Source organism: Saccoglossus kowalevskii, chromosome 9 (genome assembly GCF_978046115.1).
Source record: "Saccoglossus kowalevskii chromosome 9, keSacKowa6.1, whole genome shotgun sequence".
Classification (NCBI taxonomy): Eukaryota; Metazoa; Hemichordata; class Enteropneusta; family Harrimaniidae; genus Saccoglossus; species Saccoglossus kowalevskii.
In genome coordinates, this window is record NC_140649.1 from 29,740,084 (window position 1) to 29,758,680 (window position 18,597).

At 38.8% G+C, this 18,597-nt stretch overlaps 1 protein-coding gene across 1 annotated transcript; it reads right to left on the reverse strand.

The window, feature by feature from the left end:
* Positions 1-830: 830 nt before the first annotated feature.
* On the reverse strand, positions 831-18,257 carry LOC102809870 (uncharacterized). The gene is made up of 14 exons (XM_006816508.3): positions 18,159-18,257; positions 17,579-17,657; positions 17,423-17,450; positions 16,578-16,739; positions 4,340-4,456; positions 4,122-4,247; positions 3,902-4,024; positions 3,638-3,761; positions 3,289-3,311; positions 2,954-3,079; positions 2,795-2,809; positions 1,778-2,037; positions 1,294-1,598; positions 831-1,107 (listed from the first exon to the last, which is right to left on the reverse strand). Exons 2-14 carry the CDS (start codon positions 17,654-17,656, stop codon positions 1,098-1,100), a joined length of 1,497 nt encoding a protein of 498 aa, XP_006816571.1. The 5' UTR covers position 17,657; positions 18,159-18,257; the 3' UTR covers positions 831-1,097.
* Positions 18,258-18,597: the final 340 nt, after the last annotated feature.

Below are 18,597 nucleotides of genomic sequence, written 5' to 3' on the forward strand. Positions count from 1 at the left end.
AATCAGCGAACTTCTTTGTGTGGAGTCTGGTCAAACCCTGGTGACAGCCATGTTTGTTTTTATTATTAGAGAACTCTTACGCGCGTAATCATTCCATATTTGGAATTTGTATTTCCTAATATGGTAGGATGAAAATACCCCGTAAAATACCGCAAAATTACGGCAGATGTATAACAATAATGTTTATGTGCAAATCGCGGTGGTTCAACACGTTACGTAATACATACCCGATAGTACCATAATAACAAGACAATTTAGAACATCCCAAACGCAGGACACCATATTCATATCGTAGTAGACAACACGACACACAGTAAATATTGACAACTATTGATTGCCAGGTAGGTGTGTATAGTGACTACAATAACGATGTTCTGACATCATGCATTACGCAGTGTCACATGCTGCCAGAAAACGTGCCCCTACGATATCTTATAGTGACTTGTAGTAGTACAATGTACGAACCTAATACTGCAATTATATTGACAGATTCGTTCAGAAAGTGTCAATACAGTATTCCATATCGATTACGCTAAATATTACTTTATTGCTGCCTGTTGTGCCTGTAAATTCTATTGAATATTGTAAACGTGTAGTAATGATAAGCCTAATCGCGAAATTACAAGCATTGTTCCGTTCCACTGACGGAATGGCGGTAAAAAATGGTACACTTTTGAGGGCGAAAACTATTCGCGTTGCTCCTCGCTCTTAGCGAGATTTCGACATCCACTCGAATAAGGTCTTGTCCTTGTTGTTTTAGTATAAATAAACCTTGTTTTTAATATTCATCACATTACTATATGTTCAGTGTAACAAAGATCAAGAAACCATTGCAGTTTTGACATGACCATAAGCTTTAATCACCTTGCCACACTTACTTAATATAATTTAATAATAAATGACATGTGACGAGAAAATAATTTACAACATATTTTTTTTCTGTTTTGCTGAATAAATTACATTATTAATATTCATACTTGTTTTTATCATCGATGCTATTCATGCTTGTATTACATGAGAAAATGCTGCAAATATACGTAAAAACTAAAACATAAGCAAATAATATAATTCGATCCGATTCCATGTTGTGCATCTTCTTATGAACAGCTGCAAACACAATGAATAATATATCAAACACATTTCCATAATTGTAATGGACATTCAACTAACTCATACAAATAATGACTTATATTATTCCCGTCTGTGTCATGTCTGAGTACAACACGAGCTACATGCAATAATGCTAGTATTTAGTGCATGACCTTACCCCTGTAGACTAACGTATACCCTCACCTGCCATCCACGACCCAGCTTTCTCCAAATTCGTTAACATCATCCACCAACGTTAACCCATCCGGTGTCAGTTTAAGAAAATCATCGTCTGGGTTACCATTTCCATTACCCAGCAAGCCGCACACACGATCGGATAAACTATCTACAATTTCTAAATTGACACGCCCATTGCCATTGAACCACACTGTGAACTCGTCCTCTTTGTCTACCTTGACATTCGGTCCATCTTGTTCTATTGTTACCCCAATACTCGCGTCGTTCCATCGTACCATTTCACGGATGTTCAATGGAATGTTCTTATTTATCTGAAAATACAAACGCTGATCATTACTTTTTGTTTGATGTGTTTTTCAAATTATACAATAAACAATAGACGAAATATTAAAAAAAAAATGGCAAGGTAACCGACATTGTGAATTATAGATGCATGCTGGGTACTCCTGATTTTCTCTCTCCATCAATAAATATTATAAATTGTACTCACCGAAACATACCTCTGTTCTAATAAGTCAATTTGTAAGTCCGATAATGGCCAATTCTTCAAATAAATCGAAATACCTTTAACATACGTTATTAGGTTTCCTTTTAGATTTTCCATAACTCCATGTTTGCTTGTCACAACGAAGCGAGGTTCTTCCAACGGTTTGCTACACTCTCTCAATAACACATAGGAGCATTCACCATCGAATCTATACTCCTTCTTGTCAAGTGTGTTGAATATAGGGTCACCTTGTTCTACAACGGCTACAATAATTGTATTAGATCGTTACGATCAGGCATACATTGATCACAATAAATGTATATTCTTAAAGGGCAGTAGTCGTCGCGCCACGCATGCGCAAGATATATGGGTCTCATATAAACAAAGATGGCAACTTTGACTGTTGCGCAGATCAACGAGTACAAACTGAGACGTTATCAAGCTTTAATTAGGTATTGTCAGGTGATTGAAAGGTATCGAACAAGTCATCAGCGATAATGAGTGCAAGTCGCGCCCAGGTCAAACATCATACTTGTGATTTCTATTAGAAGAGCACATTGAATTGTGGAGAAATCAAATCAAATGTCGCACATGCGCAGCGCGATGACTGCCGCCCTTTAATCACTCAAAAGAAAACAGCAGCATTTAGCATAAATTAAACATGTTACATATTAATGGGAGGCACAAGTACATGGCATGTAAATACAACAACATGGCTTATTAATACATTGATTGTCTGAGTCAATAGCAGCACGACGTATGCCAATATAACAGTAGTGTGAGGTAGGGGAATATTGCCAAGAACATGTATTTTGCAATAGCGGCAGTGAAATCATGTTTTTATTGGAAAATATTCGACTGGAAAGGTGGTATACGCAAAGGCGACATCAGTGACATGAACACTTATTCTCATATTTGACGTGGCTAAAAAGCGTCTTTGTGATGATATGAATATATAAATTCATTTACTAACATACAACTACAAACTGTGACATGTTAAATGACACAAATAATACTTACGGCGTGCGGTAGGTGCTGTAAAAATGAGAAATATTTATAGTAAATCGCCGTGTTAAAATATAGAGATATTGCAGGCGCATTGTGCTTATTTTTAAAAAAAAATTCTATTCATGTGTAATTGATTAATTTCGATGGGGGTAGACACCATTGTATACTCACCCTGGCAACATACACAGCTAGTCTCAGGGTGTATTGTATCATTCGGGCAAGTTGCGGATATTGATTGTTCTTTTCCGGCGCAGAACAGGGGTCGGCAGCACCCACCTTCTTCACGACACTCAGAATCTTTAAAATCGAAACGATTATCGTCATGTTTTTGGTAACAAAAATAGAAAATGATTATTTAAATTTTATTTATATGACATTCTATTGTGAACCGAATTGTTATTCATCAGTGAATGAGTTCTGTGTTACCCAGGAAACGGTCTATCAAATGATTGGAAAATGTCATTATTTTATTACTAGTTTGTTTAAATATCAATGTACGTACTTACCACCAGATGACCCAGTATCGCATCTAAAAGTTAAAATCAAAACAGAGTGCCATTTTAAAAATATATCAATGAAAAAATTGAAGATATATCAATGAAAAAATTTAAAGATATATCAACAAAAACTAGTTAAAGTAAAACATTGCTATGAAATACAAATAATAATGCAAACATAATACAGATACATCAGATGATGAATTCGCGTGACGAATTTGCATTACGGAAATTAAATAAGAATACATAAGTTGACTGGCGTGCGGTAAAATAAATGTATATAAATATACTCTATGTTGAACAGTTGGCATCGTTTATATTATTTCTATTACCCTAACGGTGTGATTTAAATACCCACCCCTTCAAACAGCATTGCCTATAGGATGGGCCAGAACATAGATTGGGTCGGTAGTCCCCCATGTGACACGGCCGAGTCCTAGAATCCCGACACACTCCACCAGCATTCGTACACGGAGTATCATCTGTTAAAACATTGACACGTACACAGTCGAATAAATGAAACAGACATTTACTAATGAATTTATATGCTATCATTAATTGGCTATAGCGATTGTATGTTGACTTGAAAAGAAGATTGAACTATCGATATGAGGCTACTCACCACCTGGCAGCCGACAACATTGCCTGTAGTAGAAGCCAGAACATTTGCCAACATCGTACCAACCAGAACATACCTCAACGATGTCTTTACACTCTCCACCTGCGTTGACACACGCTGAATCGTCTTTTGAAGATATATACATGTATATATATTATAAACACAAACATATATATTTATACATATATATTCAGGAACAATAAGTTGCTAAGTGGACATATACCTTTGTTGTCTATACAGCACACCCTACCAGTTCCGTCACACAAACCCGGAGTTGAATTGATGACCCCTCCACATGCTAAACCTTCAGGCTGACAGTCACCGCCTATTAGTTCACATTTAAGGTCACCTGCAGTACAAATTTAAACATAGTGTCAAACATGAAGGGGATAATATTACAATACAGTAAACGGCGAGGATATATGTATTATAAATACTCACAGGTAGGTTTACAGCATTTGCGTTTAGATGGGAAATCACAGAGGTCATCTTCATACGCACCATCACATCTGTCAGTTGCAGCTTTGCAAATCCCCCCGTCTGTTACACAAGGCTCATCTGAAATAAATGCATTTTAATTTAATTTCTCTTTCTCTAACATTTTTACTGATATAGAATATGCTTTGTTAGTTGCATGGTTTGTTCATTGAATGATTATATTTTGTATGTTATTATCTATTGATTTATTTTGATCTGTATAATTATACAGTGTTGTACTATATAAGAATCTTTATGCCAAGTGTTCGCCTTGACTAAACAAAACCTAAATAAGGTACTATTTCAAGTAACACCATATTTGTAAGACGCCGAAAACTCCCCCAACGGTATCCCTGTAACGTAAATGGTAATAAAGATTTCATCATACTCCACTGGTCACGTAAAAATACTACAATAACTGATTCTGTGTATTATCTTTCATGGTGTGAACCATTCCTCAAGATGAACAAAGTATTTGGCATTTTGGTAGATTAAATTTGCAGTTTCTCTAAAATAAAAAAAAATGTTCCTTTCCCAAAAATGTTCATGCCACCCAGGATTCAAATGGTCCGCCAAAATTTGATTATACGCTGTGGGTGCTTGAGAAAATAATTGATCACGTGATCATCGTGTCGGGAACGCGTGTACTTCAGTTAAACGTAAGATATATTGAAGATAATATTAGGTAATCGTAGTCCTAAATAACTATTAAAAATAGCTAGACGTTTCGAGCAATGGCTCTTTATCGATAGCATAGAAGCAAGTGTGATAACGTACAGGTAGAACATAGGAACGTAAGAACGCGCATGAACTATAAGTTAGAATCACAAAAAATTCCACAATAGAACAAATAACGCGCCTTAGGTAGTGAGCTCAACAAATGAGTTGAACTGTTTGTTAATACCATGGGGTTCTTTAGTTCCAAGGCGGAATATAGTTTCCTCCTCGACACGCCTGAGCTGATTTTCGTCGCCATTGACAACACATACACCAGAAATAGACATATCTGTAATATTATGTCCACTAGAATTAAAATGAAGTGAAACCGGATAATAACGATTTTTCTGTCTAGTTTGCCGTAGATGCTCAGCAAACCGATCACCCAGTCGACGAACTGTAGAACCAATATAAAGTTTCCCGCATCTAATACATGAAATGCAATATACAACATTCATAGTGATACAACTGAACGGATATTTGACCTCAACATCTCCCTTGGGACCAAATATACGATTAGTGTCTGTAATAAAAGGACAAGTATTACACCTAGGACGATTACACGGGACAGAACCATATTTCTCAGGGTCTCCCCTTTCACCCGTATGCACCAATAACCTCCTTAAATTAGTGTCACGGCGCCAGGCAGTAGTAGGCATTAGTGGAAACGTAGAACTTGTCTCCTCACTGGTCTGTAAAATGTGAAAATGTTTGTACATAATGTTTTTAATCCTGACATTTAAAGGATGGTACGTAAGTGCCAAAATTACACGATCCTGATTGTCACGGGAAACCGTAGAACCAATACAATCAGTTCTTGACATTGACACAACCTTGGCCAATGCTTTCCCAGTGACATTACGAGGATAACCCCGTTTTCTGAAATAATCACATAAAATCCTCGCCTGGTTACGGAAATCAGTATCATCGCTGCAAATACGACGTACCCGGAGTAACTGCGAGTAAGGTATGGAGTCCTTCATTCTAGTAGGATGTGATGATTCATACTGTAAATAACAATGTGAATCAGTAGGTTTTGTGTAGATAGATGTAGAAATGCGATCACCATCTACCTTAGTAGAAATATCGAGAAATGGTAGTGTTATTTCTGATATCTCATGTGTGTATTGTATGGCGGGATTAAAGTTCTTCACAAAGTCAATGAACTGTAATAACTCATCCCGACTGCCAGACATGGCACCAAATCCATCATCAATGTACCTGACATAAAATTCAGGTTTAGTGCCTTGAAAGGACGAAAAAATTAACTCCTCTTGATATGACATGAATAAACATGCATAGCTCGGACCAAAACAACTGCCCATAGCCACACCTCGTTTCTGTATATAATGTTTACCATTAAAAGAAAAGCAATTCCCGTTCAAAACTAATTCCGCTAAGCGCACCAACACAAACGTAGGAGGATCCTTAACTGTCCTTTTATTCAGAAAATGCTGTAAAGCCAACAGTCCATCAGTGTGCGGGATAGATGTATAAAGGGATTTTACATCCATAGAAAACAAAAATCTGGGTATATCCGGTGTGAAACGAAATAACTCTAGTTTCCTAAGTGCATCATTTGTATCCTGAACATACGTAGGCTGTGACGCAACAATAGGTCTCAACATTGAATCCAAGTATCGAGCTATGTGCTCAGTCGGACAATTACATGCTGAGACAATGGGTCTACCAGGGTTGTTTACCTTGTGAATCTTAGGTAATAGATAAAAGACTGATGTCCGTGGTCTGCGCACTATAAGATTTTTGGCCTCTATCGGCAAATCACCTTTAGCAATATAGCCATTAACCACATCACCTATTTCCCGTTGTATTTCATTCGTAAGATCCACATCAAGTGCCCGGTAGGAGTCTGTATCCGATAACTGCCTCTCTGCCTCAACCAGATACAAATCTCTACGCCAAACCACCACTGCTCCACCCTTGTCAGCTGGCTTAATAACAATCTCATCACGTCGTGACTTAAGAGAATTAAGAGCGTCACGTTCCTGACGAGTTATATTGCTATTTTGCCATTTCTGATTATTAAACTTAATAGTATGTATTTCTCGTCTACACACACTTATATAATGATCCAGAGTATCATTACGACCAGGTGGTGGTGTCCAATAGGACACAGATGGTGGTGCTCCAAATAAACGAGCGTTGTGAATAGTATCCATGTCCTGGCTAGCTTCATCGCGATCGCGATCAGCGTCCTGCGCATGGTACTCCTTCAGTCTAAGTCGGCGAAAAAAACTGTCAGCGTCGCGTTTCACCTGAAATTCATTTACTCTAGATTTAACCGGAATGAAATTCAGTCCCCGACTCAATACGCTACGTTCGGATACACTAAGAGGGAGGTCCTCAGGGATAGTGACCACCCGGCGAACATTTTCGCGCTCAGCAAAAGGCAACCTGTACTCACCCTTTTCTTCAAACTTACCTGCACAGAGTCTGTTCAATTTCATTAATTTGCGTCTCCGCAAAGCATGGTATAAACGCATATTCAGAGAATGAACAGCCGTAAAAATTGCACTTATCTGGGTTGGTCGGCACAGGTAATATAATGAATCCAATGAATCGAGACGCTGTTTATGGTGAAGCTTACATTTAAAAACATTGTCCCGAATAGTAGAATTCATCAGGCTGCGCGAACACCTATTAAGGCGTTGATTACAGTGTCGTAGAAAAGCGTTAGATACACTGCTACTTGCCGCTCTGAAGTTAAGTCTAAATCCAACAGGAATCACTTTTTTCCGAAGGCAAGCATCAATGAAAAATATGTGGCTGGTACATCTAGTCTTCCCAAAAGTCGCCTTGCAAAATCTGACCGCGACAGTTCTTACATTTTCCGGCAGACCCCTAGTACTCTCCACAAACAAACGATGTGCATGGCGTTGATGGAAATTCTTACCCGATGACATTAGTAAGATAGCAGCAAATAGAAAAATCGTAATAGTAGTTTATAAATAAATAAACGCTGCTCGGACTGATAAGTATGATATATTGAAGATAATATTAGGTAATCGTAGTCCTAAATAACTATTAAAAATAGCTAGACGTTTCGAGCAATGGCTCTTTATCGATAGCATAGAAGCAAGTGTGATAACGTACAGGTAGAACATAGGAACGTAAGAACGCGCATGAACTATAAGTTAGAATCACAAAAAATTCCACAATAGAACAAATAACGCGCCTTAGGTAGTGAGCTCAACAAATGAGTTGAACTGTTTGTTAATACCATGGGGTTCTTTAGTTCCAAGGCGGAATATAGTTTCCTCCTCGACACGCCTGAGCTGATTTTCGTCGCCATTGACAACACATACACCAGAAATAGACATATCTGTAATATTATGTCCACTAGAATTAAAATGAAGTGAAACCGGATAATAACGATTTTTCTGTCTAGTTTGCCGTAGATGCTCAGCAAACCGATCACCCAGTCGACGAACTGTAGAACCAATATAAAGTTTCCCGCATCTAATACATGAAATGCAATATACAACATTCATAGTGATACAACTGAACGGATATTTGACCTCAACATCTCCCTTGGGACCAAATATACGATTAGTGTCTGTAATAAAAGGACAAGTATTACACCTAGGACGATTACACGGGACAGAACCATATTTCTCAGGGTCTCCCCTTTCACCCGTATGCACCAATAACCTCCTTAAATTAGTGTCACGGCGCCAGGCAGTAGTAGGCATTAGTGGAAACGTAGAACTTGTCTCCTCACTGGTCTGTAAAATGTGAAAATGTTTGTACATAATGTTTTTAATCCTGACATTTAAAGGATGGTACGTAAGTGCCAAAATTACACGATCCTGATTGTCACGGGAAACCGTAGAACCAATACAATCAGTTCTTGACATTGACACAACCTTGGCCAATGCTTTCCCAGTGACATTACGAGGATAACCCCGTTTTCTGAAATAATCACATAAAATCCTCGCCTGGTTACGGAAATCAGTATCATCGCTGCAAATACGACGTACCCGGAGTAACTGCGAGTAAGGTATGGAGTCCTTCATTCTAGTAGGATGTGATGATTCATACTGTAAATAACAATGTGAATCAGTAGGTTTTGTGTAGATAGATGTAGAAATGCGATCACCATCTACCTTAGTAGAAATATCGAGAAATGGTAGTGTTATTTCTGATATCTCATGTGTGTATTGTATGGCGGGATTAAAGTTCTTCACAAAGTCAATGAACTGTAATAACTCATCCCGACTGCCAGACATGGCACCAAATCCATCATCAATGTACCTGACATAAAATTCAGGTTTAGTGCCTTGAAAGGACGAAAAAATTAACTCCTCTTGATATGACATGAATAAACATGCATAGCTCGGACCAAAACAACTGCCCATAGCCACACCTCGTTTCTGTATATAATGTTTACCATTAAAAGAAAAGCAATTCCCGTTCAAAACTAATTCCGCTAAGCGCACCAACACAAACGTAGGAGGATCCTTAACTGTCCTTTTATTCAGAAAATGCTGTAAAGCCAACAGTCCATCAGTGTGCGGGATAGATGTATAAAGGGATTTTACATCCATAGAAAACAAAAATCTGGGTATATCCGGTGTGAAACGAAATAACTCTAGTTTCCTAAGTGCATCATTTGTATCCTGAACATACGTAGGCTGTGACGCAACAATAGGTCTCAACATTGAATCCAAGTATCGAGCTATGTGCTCAGTCGGACAATTACATGCTGAGACAATGGGTCTACCAGGGTTGTTTACCTTGTGAATCTTAGGTAATAGATAAAAGACTGATGTCCGTGGTCTGCGCACTATAAGATTTTTGGCCTCTATCGGCAAATCACCTTTAGCAATATAGCCATTAACCACATCACCTATTTCCCGTTGTATTTCATTCGTAAGATCCACATCAAGTGCCCGGTAGGAGTCTGTATCCGATAACTGCCTCTCTGCCTCAACCAGATACAAATCTCTACGCCAAACCACCACTGCTCCACCCTTGTCAGCTGGCTTAATAACAATCTCATCACGTCGTGACTTAAGAGAATTAAGAGCGTCACGTTCCTGACGAGTTATATTGCTATTTTGCCATTTCTGATTATTAAACTTAATAGTATGTATTTCTCGTCTACACACACTTATATAATGATCCAGAGTATCATTACGACCAGGTGGTGGTGTCCAATAGGACACAGATGGTGGTGCTCCAAATAAACGAGCGTTGTGAATAGTATCCATGTCCTGGCTAGCTTCATCGCGATCGCGATCAGCGTCCTGCGCATGGTACTCCTTCAGTCTAAGTCGGCGAAAAAAACTGTCAGCGTCGCGTTTCACCTGAAATTCATTTACTCTAGATTTAACCGGAATGAAATTCAGTCCCCGACTCAATACGCTACGTTCGGATACACTAAGAGGGAGGTCCTCAGGGATAGTGACCACCCGGCGAACATTTTCGCGCTCAGCAAAAGGCAACCTGTACTCACCCTTTTCTTCAAACTTACCTGCACAGAGTCTGTTCAATTTCATTAATTTGCGTCTCCGCAAAGCATGGTATAAACGCATATTCAGAGAATGAACAGCCGTAAAAATTGCACTTATCTGGGTTGGTCGGCACAGGTAATATAATGAATCCAATGAATCGAGACGCTGTTTATGGTGAAGCTTACATTTAAAAACATTGTCCCGAATAGTAGAATTCATCAGGCTGCGCGAACACCTATTAAGGCGTTGATTACAGTGTCGTAGAAAAGCGTTAGATACACTGCTACTTGCCGCTCTGAAGTTAAGTCTAAATCCAACAGGAATCACTTTTTTCCGAAGGCAAGCATCAATGAAAAATATGTGGCTGGTACATCTAGTCTTCCCAAAAGTCGCCTTGCAAAATCTGACCGCGACAGTTCTTACATTTTCCGGCAGACCCCTAGTACTCTCCACAAACAAACGATGTGCATGGCGTTGATGGAAATTCTTACCCGATGACATTAGTAAGATAGCAGCAAATAGAAAAATCGTAATAGTAGTTTATAAATAAATAAACGCTGCTCGGACTGATAAGTATGATATATTGAAGATAATATTAGGTAATCGTAGTCCTAAATAACTATAAAATAGCAATATAACTCGTCAGGAACGTGACGCTCTTAATTCTCTTAAGTCACGACGTGATGAGATTGTTATTAAGCCAGCTGACAAGGGTGGAGCAGTGGTGGTTTGGCGTAGAGATTTGTATCTGGTTGAGGCAGAGAGGCAGTTATCGGATACAGACTCCTACCGGGCACTTGATGTGGATCTTACGAATGAAATACAACGGGAAATAGGTGATGTGGTTAATGGCTATATTGCTAAAGGTGATTTGCCGATAGAGGCCAAAAATCTTATAGTGCGCAGACCACGGACATCAGTCTTTTATCTATTACCTAAGATTCACAAGGTAAACAACCCTGGTAGACCCATTGTCTCAGCATGTAATTGTCCGACTGAGCACATAGCTCGATACTTGGATTCAATGTTGAGACCTATTGTTGCGTCACAGCCTACGTATGTTCAGGATACAAATGATGCACTTAGGAAACTAGAGTTATTTCGTTTCACACCGGATATACCCAGATTTTTGTTTTCTATGGATGTAAAATCCCTTTATACATCTATCCCGCACACTGATGGACTGTTGGCTTTACAGCATTTTCTGAATAAAAGGACAGTTAAGGATCCTCCTACGTTTGTGTTGGTGCGCTTAGCGGAATTAGTTTTGAACGGGAATTGCTTTTCTTTTAATGGTAAACATTATATACAGAAACGAGGTGTGGCTATGGGCAGTTGTTTTGGTCCGAGCTATGCATGTTTATTCATGTCATATCAAGAGGAGTTAATTTTTTCGTCCTTTCAAGGCACTAAACCTGAATTTTATGTCAGGTACATTGATGATGGATTTGGTGCCATGTCTGGCAGTCGGGATGAGTTATTACAGTTCATTGACTTTGTGAAGAACTTTAATCCCGCCATACAATACACACATGAGATATCAGAAATAACACTACCATTTCTCGATATTTCTACTAAGGTAGATGGTGATCGCATTTCTACATCTATCTACACAAAACCTACTGATTCACATTGTTATTTACAGTATGAATCATCACATCCTACTAGAATGAAGGACTCCATACCTTACTCGCAGTTACTCCGGGTACGTCGTATTTGCAGCGATGATACTGATTTCCGTAACCAGGCGAGGATTTTATGTGATTATTTCAGAAAACGGGGTTATCCTCGTAATGTCACTGGGAAAGCATTGGCCAAGGTTGTGTCAATGTCAAGAACTGATTGTATTGGTTCTACGGTTTCCCGTGACAATCAGGATCGTGTAATTTTGGCACTTACGTACCATCCTTTAAATGTCAGGATTAAAAACATTATGTACAAACATTTTCACATTTTACAGACCAGTGAGGAGACAAGTTCTACGTTTCCACTAATGCCTACTACTGCCTGGCGCCGTGACACTAATTTAAGGAGGTTATTGGTGCATACGGGTGAAAGGGGAGACCCTGAGAAATATGGTTCTGTCCCGTGTAATCGTCCTAGGTGTAATACTTGTCCTTTTATTACAGACACTAATCGTATATTTGGTCCCAAGGGAGATGTTGAGGTCAAATATCCGTTCAGTTGTATCACTATGAATGTTGTATATTGCATTTCATGTATTAGATGCGGGAAACTTTATATTGGTTCTACAGTTCGTCGACTGGGTGATCGGTTTGCTGAGCATCTACGGCAAACTAGACAGAAAAATCGTTATTATCCGGTTTCACTTCATTTTAATTCTAGTGGACATAATATTACAGATATGTCTATTTCTGGTGTATGTGTTGTCAATGGCGACGAAAATCAGCTCAGGCGTGTCGAGGAGGAAACTATATTCCGCCTTGGAACTAAAGAACCCCATGGTATTAACAAACAGTTCAACTCATTTGTTGAGCTCACTACCTAAGGCGCGTTATTTGTTCTATTGTGGAATTTTTTGTGATTCTAACTTATAGTTCATGCGCGTTCTTACGTTCCTATGTTCTACCTGTACGTTATCACACTTGCTTCTATGCTATCGATAAAGAGCCATTGCTCGAAACGTCTAGCTATTTTTAATAGTTATTTAGGACTACGATTACCTAATATTATCTTCAATATATCATACTTATCAGTCCGAGCAGCGTTTATTTATTTATAAACTACTATTACGATTTTTCTATTTGCTGCTATCTTACTAATGTCATCGGGTAAGAATTTCCATCAACGCCATGCACATCGTTTGTTTGTGGAGAGTACTAGGGGTCTGCCGGAAAATGTAAGAACTGTCGCGGTCAGATTTTGCAAGGCGACTTTTGGGAAGACTAGATGTACCAGCCACATATTTTTCATTGATGCTTGCCTTCGGAAAAAAGTGATTCCTGTTGGATTTAGACTTAACTTCAGAGCGGCAAGTAGCAGTGTATCTAACGCTTTTCTACGACACTGTAATCAACGCCTTAATAGGTGTTCGCGCAGCCTGATGAATTCTACTATTCGGGACAATGTTTTTAAATGTAAGCTTCACCATAAACAGCGTCTCGATTCATTGGATTCATTATATTACCTGTGCCGACCAACCCAGATAAGTGCAATTTTTACGGCTGTTCATTCTCTGAATATGCGTTTATACCATGCTTTGCGGAGACGCAAATTAATGAAATTGAACAGACTCTGTGCAGGTAAGTTTGAAGAAAAGGGTGAGTACAGGTTGCCTTTTGCTGAGCGCGAAAATGTTCGCCGGGTGGTCACTATCCCTGAGGACCTCCCTCTTAGTGTATCCGAACGTAGCGTATTGAGTCGGGGACTGAATTTCATTCCGGTTAAATCTAGAGTAAATGAATTTCAGGTGAAACGCGACGCTGACAGTTTTTTTCGCCGACTTAGACTGAAGGAGTACCATGCGCAGGACGCTGATCGCGATCGCGATGAAGCTAGCCAGGACATGGATACTATTCACAACGCTCGTTTATTTGGAGCACCACCATCTGTGTCCTATTGGACACCACCACCTGGTCGTAATGATACTCTGGATCATTATATAAGTGTGTGTAGACGAGAAATACATACTATTAAGTTTAATAATCAGAAATGGCAAAATAGCAATATAACTCGTCAGGAACGTGACGCTCTTAATTCTCTTAAGTCACGACGTGATGAGATTGTTATTAAGCCAGCTGACAAGGGTGGAGCAGTGGTGGTTTGGCGTAGAGATTTGTATCTGGTTGAGGCAGAGAGGCAGTTATCGGATACAGACTCCTACCGGGCACTTGATGTGGATCTTACGAATGAAATACAACGGGAAATAGGTGATGTGGTTAATGGCTATATTGCTAAAGGTGATTTGCCGATAGAGGCCAAAAATCTTATAGTGCGCAGACCACGGACATCAGTCTTTTATCTATTACCTAAGATTCACAAGGTAAACAACCCTGGTAGACCCATTGTCTCAGCATGTAATTGTCCGACTGAGCACATAGCTCGATACTTGGATTCAATGTTGAGACCTATTGTTGCGTCACAGCCTACGTATGTTCAGGATACAAATGATGCACTTAGGAAACTAGAGTTATTTCGTTTCACACCGGATATACCCAGATTTTTGTTTTCTATGGATGTAAAATCCCTTTATACATCTATCCCGCACACTGATGGACTGTTGGCTTTACAGCATTTTCTGAATAAAAGGACAGTTAAGGATCCTCCTACGTTTGTGTTGGTGCGCTTAGCGGAATTAGTTTTGAACGGGAATTGCTTTTCTTTTAATGGTAAACATTATATACAGAAACGAGGTGTGGCTATGGGCAGTTGTTTTGGTCCGAGCTATGCATGTTTATTCATGTCATATCAAGAGGAGTTAATTTTTTCGTCCTTTCAAGGCACTAAACCTGAATTTTATGTCAGGTACATTGATGATGGATTTGGTGCCATGTCTGGCAGTCGGGATGAGTTATTACAGTTCATTGACTTTGTGAAGAACTTTAATCCCGCCATACAATACACACATGAGATATCAGAAATAACACTACCATTTCTCGATATTTCTACTAAGGTAGATGGTGATCGCATTTCTACATCTATCTACACAAAACCTACTGATTCACATTGTTATTTACAGTATGAATCATCACATCCTACTAGAATGAAGGACTCCATACCTTACTCGCAGTTACTCCGGGTACGTCGTATTTGCAGCGATGATACTGATTTCCGTAACCAGGCGAGGATTTTATGTGATTATTTCAGAAAACGGGGTTATCCTCGTAATGTCACTGGGAAAGCATTGGCCAAGGTTGTGTCAATGTCAAGAACTGATTGTATTGGTTCTACGGTTTCCCGTGACAATCAGGATCGTGTAATTTTGGCACTTACGTACCATCCTTTAAATGTCAGGATTAAAAACATTATGTACAAACATTTTCACATTTTACAGACCAGTGAGGAGACAAGTTCTACGTTTCCACTAATGCCTACTACTGCCTGGCGCCGTGACACTAATTTAAGGAGGTTATTGGTGCATACGGGTGAAAGGGGAGACCCTGAGAAATATGGTTCTGTCCCGTGTAATCGTCCTAGGTGTAATACTTGTCCTTTTATTACAGACACTAATCGTATATTTGGTCCCAAGGGAGATGTTGAGGTCAAATATCCGTTCAGTTGTATCACTATGAATGTTGTATATTGCATTTCATGTATTAGATGCGGGAAACTTTATATTGGTTCTACAGTTCGTCGACTGGGTGATCGGTTTGCTGAGCATCTACGGCAAACTAGACAGAAAAATCGTTATTATCCGGTTTCACTTCATTTTAATTCTAGTGGACATAATATTACAGATATGTCTATTTCTGGTGTATGTGTTGTCAATGGCGACGAAAATCAGCTCAGGCGTGTCGAGGAGGAAACTATATTCCGCCTTGGAACTAAAGAACCCCATGGTATTAACAAACAGTTCAACTCATTTGTTGAGCTCACTACCTAAGGCGCGTTATTTGTTCTATTGTGGAATTTTTTGTGATTCTAACTTATAGTTCATGCGCGTTCTTACGTTCCTATGTTCTACCTGTACGTTATCACACTTGCTTCTATGCTATCGATAAAGAGCCATTGCTCGAAACGTCTAGCTATTTTTAATAGTTATTTAGGACTACGATTACCTAATATTATCTTCAATATATCATACTTATCAGTCCGAGCAGCGTTTATTTATTTATCAGTTAAACGTAGAACGTTCTCAACGACATGTGAAAACATAGGTATGTTTCCAGAATAAAATGAGTTATTAAAGTGAAAGAATCATGGTATGTATGTGGTTTAAACAATTTGTACCAATTTAACTGCATCAAACTTCTTCAAGGATAAGGGTTAAGTGTACCTTCTGCTTTCGAAACAGAAAAAACAAAACAAAACAAAAATGCATATCTAACCTTTGGTAGGATCAGCTGGGATGAAACATCTGTAATGATTATTACATCTGTGGTACTCTTGGCAGATTCTACTTTTGAAAAAGCAGCCTTCACCATTTACTCTGTTATCTCGACATATTCCTTCTCTTCCTTCTGCATCATGGCATGTTAAGCTATTGTTATCTGAGTATAAATTAATATATTATTATAGCAAACCAATGGCACGTCGCGCGGTTGAGCAGACAGCGGACATAGCAAATGGGATGACAGATAACCAACGGATAGCGGACATAACCAAAATGGATTTCAGATAACCACCGGAAAGCGGAGATAACAAATTGGATGTCAGAAGACCACCGGATAACGGAAATAACAAATGGCATGTCAGATGGTCGAGCAGATATCGGACATAACAAATGGGATGTCAGATGGTCGAGCAGATAGCGGACATAACAAATGGGATGTCAGATGGTCGAGCAGATAGCGGACATAACAAATGGCATGTCAGATGGTCGAGCAGATAGCGGACATAACAAATGGCATGTCAGATGGTCGAGCAGATATCGGACATAACAAATGGGATGTCAGATGGTCGAGCAGATAGCGGACATAACAAATGGGATGTCAGATGGTCGAGCAGATAGCGGACATAACAAATGGCATGTCAGATGGTCGAGCAGATATCGGACATAACAAATGGGATGTCAGATGGTCGAGCAGATAGCGGACATAACTAATATGATGTCAAATGGTTGAATAGATACCGAACAAAACAATAATATTTCCGAAGACGTAGTTCATGTACATATGTTTCCAGATGTTGAAGAACAAAAAACTTTATTTTTATAAAAAAAATAGTCACCTACCTTGACGGATACGTCTCTGGTGCGCAACCTACATGATACAAATGAAAATACAATAGTATATCATTACAGACCCAATGAACAAATCAAAACCATGACTATATGATAGTAAAGAGACAAAAGTAGAAACGATCTAAATATAATAGAATATCAACATACATTTTCCCAGCTCGTATTTGAAACCACAAGACAAACATGGAATGATACTGTGATGAAACCAAGTACGAAGACCCGCATTCTGAAATGAGATTACAATTGATTTGTACTGACGATGTTCACAAATAACGTAATGTGATTTTTTTGGTAATAAATTCAAATGAGACAGAATTTAGAAGAGCGATATACGTAGCGATGACATAATTTTTGCAATCGCAAATTTTAAGCATTAAACTTCCTTTCACAACAAATCACTGAAAGTCACAGCGAAGTAACGCAGTTGGGGACGAAATTGTCGTTATCGTCTGTGTATGTTGTGAATATTTGGTTTACGCGTTTGCAAAGCAGTATTTAGTTACATAATTGAAGTTTTAGATATCTTAATCGTGATAAACGTTATTCACATTATCACAAATAAACTGAATACTTAAGTAAGTATTTTTTGATAGACCACTGAATTGTGTTATTATCGAATTGTCACATCTTACGTACAGCAGCGGCTTTTAACATTACATACACGAAATATTCGTGTCAACTAGAACCTATTAAAGTTTAAGAGAAGTTACTTTTAAGCAGAACGTACCTAATGTTTAGTAGTACGAAATGGTGCCGTCGACACTTTTCTTAGGACCAACCCTCAAATGAATAGTACTGGGAACAAAACACCGACTTATATTACCAAATCATCAATATTCATGAATTAACTAATCACCAAATAATCGTCTACCTGCTGACAGTATGAAGATAATATCTACCTTGTATGCAATTCATTGTGTGATATTATCATGTGGGATCAGTGGTTGGGAACACGTGGAAGATGTGATTGACAACATAATCGATGAGTGATGTACAATCGAGCAGTTGTCATATTTATTCGAAAAGTTTAATGATGGTGTACAAATGGTAGTACTATTTTTAACACGATAACCAGGAAGTTTATACTGGCTTCTGAATTGGTTTGGTGTGATGGGGCGCTGCGTTGCGTGATGTAGTGCGGTCTGGCGTGGTATGGCTTTGCGTGG

Excerpts from the sequence above, each read along its gene's own strand:
- LOC102809870 (XM_006816508.3), bottom strand. The coding sequence starts at position 17,656 with ATGCGGGTCTTCGTACTTGGTTTCATCACAGTATCATTCCATGTTTGT. Across the intron at positions 4,025-4,121 it reads GTGCTGTATAGACAACAAAG|ACGATTCAGCGTGTGTCAAC; the intron begins GTATATGTCCAC and ends TATCTTCAAAAG. Across the intron at positions 3,080-3,288 it reads CGATACTGGGTCATCTGGTG|ATTCTGAGTGTCGTGAAGAA; the intron begins GTAAGTACGTAC and ends TCGATTTTAAAG.